Genomic DNA, 10,668 nt, shown 5'->3' with positions numbered 1-10,668 from the left:
GCGAGTGGAAGCCTATGTAAATCATCACGGTGCCAATGCAACAAAGCAAAACTAGCATGCACAATTTTCTGTGGTTTTCGCGCCCCTGTCGAGTGTTGTAACGATCAAACTAAAGCAGCAAATGATAGCCATTGGAAGGTAACCATGTTTGGTCATTTTGGGTGGATATAAATTCCGTTGTAAGAGAGGAACCTTTTTATGATAGGTTCATATAAAAGAATGTATTACCTCAAAATACAAATAAAATTTCGGAATGCTGTCACTGAAAACGGGCATTTATAACCATATGGCACCTCATATCTATGGGACAGAGAGCATGAAATTCTAGCTTGTTTTCTTCAAGTATTAAAGATAAAGACCAGTAATGGTCATGCGATTGCATTGTGAAAGAAACGTTGTGGAATCGATCAGAAAAAGGTTGATCATCTAGCTTATAAGTATTGGTGTGTACTGCAAGGTTCTGGAATCATCAAAACGATTAGAAATTTGGCCCAGTCTTTGTAAAGTTACAAGCAATGTACACAGAAGGATGTATATGGGACTACGCGACACGTGCGCGATATCTACCAGGTCTAAATAGATATAATAATTTACCAAATATATCAATTAGTAGGCGGTTTCTCGGCAAAATGTGTATTATCACGTATTAGTCAAAACATATTCTTTCACATGATTGGTGATAAGAGCTTCCATTTCATTTTTTGAGAGGGGGGCGTTTCCAAAACTGATCTTTACCTTTAAAGTACAAAATAACAAAAAAATCACACCAAAATGTGGTGCACAATTTTTTCTAATTGTATTCAGTGCGTCTGACTTATAAAAAATGTTAATTTCATGTTAGAAATTGGCATTTGGTCATCATTTAAAATTTGCAAGTTAACGTGTCTATAGAGGGCGCCAATCTGAATTATGCAAATTTACATGCCATTTGTTATCATACAACATCGTCAATTTTTACTTAGTGATGATCCTAGACAAAATTAAGATATTTGACTGACATTTAATGTAGAAAAATACTGTAAACAATTTTGTTATCATTAATTTTGGTAAAAAAGGGTATTTTGGCGGCCATTTTGTGTGACGTCACATATCTCAAATTGCTCAAGGCTGACAGAGTGTCAGCAATCGGATTCTTCAAATTGATGGTCTAAGGAACTATAATCCAAAAAAAAAAAACTATAGACCCTAAAACAAGGTATATCGAGATGGCTGCCGGACTATTTTCATCTGACCGTAATCAAATGCCTGAAACCCCTGAGATTCAGGGGTTTCCGCACCCTCGACCCCACAAGAGGCCCTAAGGCGGCCCCTGAATGCTTATCTGACCGTAATTTGCCTTCAACCCATAACTGACCGCAGGCGTGTAGCCAGGGGGGCAGTGGGGGCGGCCCCCCCCCCAAAAAAAAAAAAAAACGCCGGCCAAAAAAAGAGAGGAGAGAAAAGGAGGACGTATGAAGAAAAAGGAGCAGACAAAAAACATTTTTGAAATTCAGAAAAGTATTAAGAGTCGAAAACGGTACAACGAATCGTCTTCTTTCTCTAATGAAACGTAAAAGCTTCCGCGCTTCGCACGGGAGGGGGAAAACTGCATTCATACGAGGATTATTTTCGAAAACGGTACAACGAATCGTCTTGTTTCTCTAATGATTAAATGAAACTTAAAAGCTTCCGAGCTTTGCGCGGGAGGGGGTGAATTAAGACGAGGATTAAGAGTCGAGAACGGTACAACGAATCGTCTTCTTTCTCTAATGATTTAATGAAACGTAAAAGCTTCCGCGCTTCGCGCGGGAGGGGGAAAACTGCATTCATACGAAGATTATTTTCGAAAACGGTACAACGAATCGTCTTGTTTCTCTAATGATTAAATGAAACGTAAAAGCTTCCGAGCTTTGCGCGGGAGGGGGTGAATTAAGACGAGGATTAAGAGTCGAGAACGGTACAACGAATCGTCTTCTTTCTCTAATGATTTAATGAAACGTAAAAGCTTCCGCGCTTCGCGTGGGAGGGGGGGGGAGGGGAAAACTGAATTCAGAAGAGGATTAAGAGTCGAGAACGGTACAACAAGTCCTCTTTTTTCTCTAATGATTTAATGAAACGTAAAAACAAACCCCCCCCCCTTTTTTTGATATTTTAAAATATGCCAATGGCTGACCTAAAAAAGGTGACCTCACCCCCCCCCCAACGGAACAAAATGTCAAATTTTCAAATTTCGAAACCAAAAAAAAAAAAAAAATAAATATAAAATAAGTGTCCTCCCCCCCCCCCCCCCCCCCCCCCCCCTCTCCCGCTTATTCAGCGGCTGGCTGAGTCGTTGCGATTTTTTTTTTTCGGACCAAAGAAAAAAAAGTGGCCCCCCCCCCCCCCTAAGAAATCCTGGATCCGCGCCTGGTTCAATATACTTCAAGTCTTGGGTATATGTGGGTTTATTATTGCTCGAGACTTGTTTATATGTCTCATATGCAGTTATCTTGCTATAGTTTGGTGGCTCACATCCGCATTATTCGCAATAGCATTACTGGCCACAAAATGAGTTCTCGTTGTCGAGATTGGATGGTTGTGGGTTCAATACCTTTGGCATGACATTTAGGCATAATCTTCACCTATCTCAATCAAATTGAATGTCCTTTTTACGATGTGAATTAACCGATAAACTTTGCCACTCCTCACCCAGGTTCTTGCCATCTATTCGGGATCCTTTACTACAAATCCAGGGTTTCAGAAATAAAAATCAAGAATTCCTGGTTCCTTTTCTCCCTCTTCATTTATAATGATAATCATCGCCTCTCTAGTTGCAAACAATATCATGAATATGTCACCTACAGGCGCGGATCCAGGATTTCTTAGGGGGGGGGCACATTTGAAATCCATTTAAAATTTAGTGTGCTGAAATTTGAACATCGTGCCGGTCAATATTTCGCTCAGTGGGGGGGGGGGGGGGGGGGGTAGTGAGCACTAATTTTTTGTTGGCCCTCGAAATTTTAAAAATCGCACCCCCACCCCCCCCCCCCCCCCCCCCCGCCCTCCTTGAGCGCCAGGGGGGGGGGGCATCTCCAAAGATAAGACAAAATTAACGTGTTTTTACAAGTTTTTTCACCAGGGGAAGGGGCCCCCCCCCCCCCCCCCCCCCCCCCCCCCCTCCCTTGGATCCGCCACTGGTCGCCTAGTCGGATTTGACTTTCTTGGTTAAACAACTATTAGCGACGCATTACGGCTGGTAAACAGACTATTCAAGAACGATGGCTGCCGTACGATTAGCATTTACCAACGTGGTCTCTCGCTTTCCAACTACAGTTTGTAGTCGATATATTGGTGAAAATGTTAGAAGATACAATGAAATAGCCGTATTAGGTGAGCATCGATCAATCAAAGCGTGATACATAAAGCTATCTAATGAGAAAATAGTGTAATATCGGATTTAGTTTTTACTTAATATTGCAAGGTTACAACTTACATGATTTGCAGTATGTGGGGTAATGTTATAATCATAATGGCGAGCGCCGGAGCCTCAGTTTCAGTGTCTGCACATTTTCACTTGAAAATGACAATAACTTGCTATTACTTTCTTCTAATGCTTCATCTCATAGTAATCCTTTTATACTAGAGATAGGAGGTGCCAACAAATTTGTCAAAATTTAAGCAAGGATAGTCGCGATCGAGTCAAAGTCATTTTCAAAAGAAAAGGCTGCCGCATCATTTTGAGTTTGACATTCTTGTTAGACCTATTTCTTCTTCTTCATTGCAGTCTACTCTAACTTTAGACCGAAAAAAAAAAATTTAAAAAAACTGTGCGCCATCTACACGTTCGTAATGGCGTTATCACATTTTTTCCTTCATAATCATTTTTGCCTTCGGCGTAGACTAGAAGGGATGAGATTGACGGCAGCGAGAGTTTAACACGGCTTGCAAGATTTTCAACATGGATGTCGATTTTGACCCATAATTTCCTTAAAAGGGACCATTAAACGGATTATTTCAATCAAGTTAGTAAGTGGAACCGATGTATTATAGCCTAGGCCTAATGTAAAATTGGATATGCACGAGGTAAAATGACATTTTGGGGGATTTTGGGGGCATAACAATACGGCCGTGGCAAGTTTGTTCATGTTTGTGGGAGGGGCCTAACGGCTAAAATCTAGCCGTGATATCTTCAACATAGGCTGGCATAGGCGATCGTTCTGTCTCTATAACCGGAGGTCTAGTGGAGCCAGACGTAGTCTCAGTGGAACAACCGACGGTATAGAGACTGAAGCTTTCGGTCTACTCTAACTTAGGCCTACTTTCTTTCTGCTTAGATTCTTGCAGAATTTTGTTATAGTGTGTGTCATGAGGGTATGTACCAATAATTAACCAGTTGCAAGTAAAAGCAGTATCGATAGATTGCCAAAAACAAAGGTTCCCATGCTGTGTCTGTGCACTCCTCCTCATTCATTTTACATGTTGTACTTGTGTAGCCTTGTAGGTCTAGAAAATCTAGATCTACATGTAGTTCAGATTTTTATGTGAATGATAGCATTTCAAGGCTTGTGAATAAAATTACTGAAATTAAGTTAGATAGTTAATGTGTTTTACTCATTTTGTGCAGGAATACATGTCCTTATACTAGATCTAATATAAAGGTGGATGTGTGCTTGCTCATCATCATGAGTGGTTCTTATTTCATGTTGTCATTACAAACGTGATAGTATTTAAATAAGACAAATGGCACCAATTGCACACATATTTAAATGCCCCTTTTTTCCATCCTTTATAGTAATGGAGTCACCCTTTATTTTCCAACTAATCCTACTCAGATTGCATGAGTAGGTATTGGCATGATTTCCTGGGAAATGCACCTGTTATATCTGTGAGATACACGCTTTTCTTTTCTATTTACATGTAGAAAATCTTCCCAACTTATAAGATGATATAGCAGATATTATATACCGGTATATCTCTTTTAACAAGCTTGTTTTGATAAAGATATTTCAACTCTTCAACTCTGACCAATTTCTTACTGACTCTACATCGTTAAGTTAATTGTTCATTCATTCTGTGCATTGCTTTTTGTTTTTGTTCTGCAGGAACATGGTGTAGGTTGAAAAGTACCAAAAGTGGAATAAAAAGGTAAGAATGAACAACTTATTGGAAAAATGTATCCAGATCTAACTCTTATCTAGTACATCTAACCTTTTCAAATTGTGGTTGGTTCCAATTAGATGTTTGCCCACATATACCTCCACATTCCAGAATTGAAGATAATTTTGTTAGTTATTTGTTAGGGTTATATTTCTGCTTGATTCTTATGTTACCTGGAGACTTAGAATGCTAGTTCTATCGAGTCTGCCCTATAAGTTGTGAACCAGGGGGCCGTTTCTCGAAACCAACTCCATGACAGTCGTATCTTTGTCGCCGACCTACAGAGATGTCATGAAGTGGATAAACCGTTTCACAAAGCCATGACAGACATGATATCGATATATTGCGATACTAACAGCTCAAGAAGATAGTCTTTGTCACGATCCATTTGATTTATCAAGAATAACCCAAAACAAGTTTTGGGGCTAAAATTGTTCAAAAAGAAATATATACATATAAATTCTCCTAAAATAAATAATAAATAGTGTCATTATCAAATGTAGATCATCAAACGATTTGCATATTTCTGTAAAGATTCTTAAATTGAAGAAAAACCGGTGAGTGTTTTTTTTTTGACAGTCGAATCAAAAGTTAGTTGAAGGATACCGTAATGTGATAGTTTATCAATACTAACTTTTTGTTTATTGTGACAAGGAATTTTAGATGAAATACCTTTTCTCAGCCAGTTTTTATTCTAGAGTCTCATAAATACACGTTATATAATTGATTTGATATTGAAAATATAATTTGGAAGAAGTAATTAGAGAGGGAATGATAATGCACATAGGCCCCAAAGGTATGAGGGTATCCTAAGAAAAGACTATAGATCGACTATGGAAAACGGTGTGTAACATTCTTATCCCTCTTATTTATATGTTATAGTTTAATGATTTGTGATTTAATGTTTATATTCAGCTTTTTAAAGTTTCTGTATAATTTGTATTCTCACTTTTGTACATTTGTATTTCGCATCCCAGAGAATTACATACCGAACTCGTCTATATTTTTCTCAAAATGATAGTGAAACTAATCGTATATTTCGCGACCCATGGAATGGCAACAAACTGACTTGTGATGGCACTTTAGAGCAATTAAAAAGATATGACGGGTTCGGAGCAGTGACAACTCACTTGTCGCGGAAGTTGTCGCTCATCTTGGCAAAGACGGCTTCGTGAAACACTTACCGGTAGCTGACAAGTTGCGCGACAGTGGCGAGATGTCGTTGATCTTGTAGTTATGACAATTTCGAGAAACGGCCCCCAGTTGCCATTATCTATAGTATGCATACATGCCAACTGTTCAGATTAAAGAGGAACATTCCTCTTTTTGGGAGAAGATAATTATCATTTTAATGCAGGTGTTCCTCTTCCTGTACAAATTTGTCTGTAGTATTGAATAGGAGAGTTAGGATTGTTCCTCTTTTTTTTGAAAATAGCATAATTTGTACAGATTTCTGATTTTCAAATGTTGGCATGTATGAGTATGGCTTCTTCTTTTCTTTTTCCCCTTTTTTTGACATGCATGCTTCAAAAAGGAATTGGTTTGAAAATTCAATTTATCATAGTTTGAAATTTGGGTTGGGTCTGTTCAACAGATATTTACTTCACGTTAAATACCATCATCCATGGAATCAAGTATGTCAAAAGGTATATCATTCTAGACGATGTTGTAAGTTTTAATACAGTGAGTTTGTTTTTCTTACCAGCCCATCAGACACCATCATGGTTGAATCCAAGGACAAGGATATGATCATCTGCTATCATCCCACCGAAAGCTTTCCGTATGAACACACAAAAGTAAGACATGTTGTATTATACAAGTAAAGAAGATAAATTAAAACCCAAATATAATTAGATGTTTTCTGTAGATTTCCATGATGAGTGAGTAGTGATAATTTGAAGCTTTCGGTAACACCATGTGGTAGCCATACTGAAAAGGCTAATGATATATTCTTTTGTCAATAGAAATCGGTTATGGGGCATTTAGAGGAATTGAGGAAGAAGTATAAGGAAAAGATATGAAGAGGTGATAATAAAATAGAGTTTTATTAAACATACACAAGGCTCTTTTTGCCTTTTTGGTTTTATTTTTTTGGTGTTGTGTACTCCAAAAATGAGATGAAATAAAAGGAGAGGAGGAAAGGGAAAGAAGGAATGATCAAGATTGTTTTGGTTGTGACCAGATACAAGTTTAAAAGTGGAAAATGAAGAATGTAGTTCTGAAGAAAAAAACTGTTGGTATTCCTCTGTGGAGTAGTTCTGAAAATATTTTTGGACTACCGTAGTGGTCCATTAGTCCAAATAGAAGTGTTGTTTTAAGTGCTATTTAGATTGGTACCATCAATTTCTATTTTATAAGTAAAGACAGTATTGTCAGATGTGATAGATAAATCGCTACTGTTATTATTCCTATCTAAAATTCTCTCTTTGCTTTTTAAATTGTGGGTTAGTGAATCTGCTTTTTATTAAGATACCAGGTCAAGTAAAACAAATTATTAAAACAACAAAAATGTTTTAAAAATGGTATTATATGTAGTTTTATTTTATTTATCTTGATTGGATATATTGCCACACATATGAAAGATTTTCAAGTAAAATATTTATAAACCAAGATCATTTATCCATTTATATTTGTTCAGCCAATACCAAGACCAGATCCATCAAGGCCTGAGGTAAGGATTACGTTTTTTTTTCTTTTCTCTTCTTCTTTTTCATTATAGATGGGCAAAATCAACATATATATATATATATATATATATATAAGACCCCTACTTATAATTTTCATTGAATGAACAATATGTTATATAATATAACATATATATATATATATACACACACATGTATATATGCATTATATTTGCTTTAAAAAAAAAGTGTATACCGGTAAGATAATTAATGTCCCTTATTCCTATGTCTAAGATAATTAATGTACGGTAGGTCATATGTAACAAATCAGTTCAAAATTTCAGTTAATCTTGTAGTAAGTAGTTGTATTTATTTGATAGCCAAGCTAGACCATTGACATGCTAAAATATCTAATAAAAATGTTTATACTAGTATGCTTTATAATGTTTATTTCAAGAAGAAAGACAAGCTTTCCTTAGTCCCAAAATATCAGATTCCTTGAGATTCCCTATTGAAGGTAAAGACCAGTTTTGGAAACGCCCCCCTCTCAAAAAATGAAATGGAAGCTCTTATTACCAATCATGTGAAAGAATATGTTTTGACTAATACGTGATGATAAACATTTTGCTGAGAAACCGCCTACTAAGTGATATATTTGGTAAATTATTATATCTGTTTGGACCTGATAGATATCGCACAGGCATCGCGCACATGTCACATAGTCCCATATACATGTACATCTTTCTGTGTACAGTGCTTGTAACTTTACCAAGACTGGGCCAAATTTCTTATCTTGTTGATGATTCCAGAACCTTGCAGTACTACCAATACTTATATGCTAGATAATAATAAATAATAATAGTGGGTTCTTGTATAGCGCTCATGTCAGTCAGATTTGACCCTCCTGGCGCTCCCGATTATTACCCTGGCTGATCAACCTTTTCTGATCGATTTCACAACGTTTCTTTCACAATGCTATCACATGTCCATAACTGGTCTTTATTTTTAAAGCTTGAGTGGTGGTTAAGAAAATCAAAACAAGGGACAGGAGTAACAAATAACATCATTATGAAGCTCTAGTGTAATATCTGTTAATGTTATTATATTCTATTTTTTCTCCATTACTAGGAATCTGCTGAGGGTATGCTAAGAGTGAAATTCAAATCAAAGAGCTGGGATAAAGAGCGTCATGGTCCATCTATTGAGGAGCTGAGTGATATGTTCTATACTACCAAACACAGATGGTTTCCATTGTAAGTCATATACATATACATTCTCAATCCCGGTGTCATTGATTTCGTTTCGTGAGAATTCTCATAAGGTCTTTACACTTACCAGTAAAAATTAGTAACGATGCCCCCACAAAAATGGAAAAAAAGATACGTCATCAACTTTTTGTATGAAGATTTAATGGATAAGAGTATTCATGGATACAGATATTGGATGAAATGTCATTGTTCATTTTCTGATTGTATTTATGTATATTTTCTCCCAAGATATTTTCAAGATGCCTTTTTTTTCTTCTTGATATTTTCTACAGAGGGATAAGGAGGAGGAATCTTGCAAAACCCAAATCACCTCGGGATCGACCTGTCTTTTGATAGCACTGAAAGCTTTTCGTCCTTTTGGGATCTTGAACTTTTCTACAGGAACAAATACATATATGGGAGAGGGAATCTAATCAGTGCATGCATTTCAATTATTGTAGAATTGATTTAAAACTTGCAAGTTATAAATAGCTTGGCTCATTGCTAAATGTGAATGGTTGTAAATTATTTGTAAAATCATACCATGATGAAATGAGGATAAAATCTTACTCTTTATGCTTAAAATCTTGTGTATGACTACTGACATTCTTGATAAGTTTGAATACCGGTAGTTAGAAGATGAATATGCAATAAGATACTCATTGATCATTTGAACAGCTTTTTAACTCATTGTCTATGAGAACTGGGTGATCCCTGTATTAAGCCTATGGAGAAGATAGAATGCAGTAGTCTATATAGGTTAAAAGGCAATCCAACCTTTAAAGGTACTATGTCCCTTTTGCAGCCAACCTCAAATTCTGTAGAACTTTGCAGGAATTATGAATATGTCATGTATGTCCTATCTGTGAAATTTAAACGTTAGCAGTGTCCTAATATTCAAATTATGCAAGGAAACCCGTTTACTTGCTAGACTTCACTGTCAGACACTATTGAGTGACTGACTGGCTTTTTTTCTTCTTTGGTAATAACATACATGAAAAGAGTTGTAAAGGGTACCTGAGCATTTGTCTACATCAATAACCCACTTCTTGTGATGGCCAAGATTAAACTGATTGAATCTTTGCGCAGCATAAAACATATGACCATTCAGTACAATTGTCAGAAAATCAAGACTATTACTTTTGGGCTCTATAGCCCTAAAGTCGATTTGACGACTAATGGTCGTTATTTTCCCACTTGAAGACATTTTCAAGCCCCACCTTTTTTAGGGAAGTTCTAAATTAGTATTATCTTTCAAATGCAGTTGGAATTTAACTTTTTCATTTTTTTGGCCTGCAAATGGGACATAGTACCTTTAACAGGCTTTTTAAAAGTTTGAAAGAAATTGGTCAAATACTCCAGATGGTTGTCAATGAAAGCTGCAATCACTAAATTTATGTGAATCTCACTTTGATGAATATGTCACTCTACACTGATGTCATTGCTGACAGCTTTCCTATTTGTCGTGCATTCAGATATCATGTACATGTATTTTCATATATATTTCCTTTCCAGTAAAATATCTCCCATGGCTATACCGGGTACTCAAGATTTTTTATATAATTTTGAATGTCATCCATTTAAAAAATATCCTACTTAGCAAGTTAGGACAATTAATGATGTTTTTAGTCATTATATAGTACAATTCATAAACCGTTGCTGTGCATTGTGCAAAATATAAT

General features: G+C 36.4%; 1 protein-coding gene across 1 annotated transcript; it reads left to right on the top strand.

Moving 5' to 3' along the window:
• Positions 1-3,212: 3,212 nt before the first annotated feature.
• Positions 3,213-9,755, top strand: LOC100891464 (39S ribosomal protein L42, mitochondrial). Its single transcript, XM_030973138.1, has 6 exons — positions 3,213-3,348; positions 5,061-5,103; positions 6,821-6,911; positions 7,754-7,786; positions 8,868-8,992; positions 9,280-9,755. The coding sequence occupies exons 1-6, from the start codon at positions 3,237-3,239 to the stop codon at positions 9,338-9,340; spliced, it is 465 nt and encodes a 154-aa protein (XP_030828998.1). The 5' UTR covers positions 3,213-3,236; the 3' UTR covers positions 9,341-9,755.
• The last annotated feature ends 913 nt before the right edge of the window (positions 9,756-10,668 follow it).

The sequence above is a fragment of the Strongylocentrotus purpuratus genome, unplaced genomic scaffold (genome assembly GCF_000002235.5).
Source record: "Strongylocentrotus purpuratus isolate Spur 01 unplaced genomic scaffold, Spur_5.0 spur5_scaffold_6, whole genome shotgun sequence".
Taxonomy (NCBI): Eukaryota; Metazoa; Echinodermata; class Echinoidea; order Camarodonta; family Strongylocentrotidae; genus Strongylocentrotus; species Strongylocentrotus purpuratus.
The sequence above is the reverse complement of the archived record's forward strand: the minus strand, read 5'-3'. Positions and strand labels throughout refer to the sequence as shown.

Coding starts and splice junctions, on each gene's coding strand:
- LOC100891464 (XM_030973138.1), top strand. CDS start 3,237: ATGGCTGCCGTACGATTAGCATTTACCAACGTGGTCTCTCGCTTTCCA. Junction 5,104..6,820: donor ACCAAAAGTGGAATAAAAAG/GTAAGAATGAAC, acceptor TTTTCTTACCAG/CCCATCAGACACCATCATGG. Junction 8,993..9,279: donor AAACACAGATGGTTTCCATT/GTAAGTCATATA, acceptor TATTTTCTACAG/AGGGATAAGGAGGAGGAATC.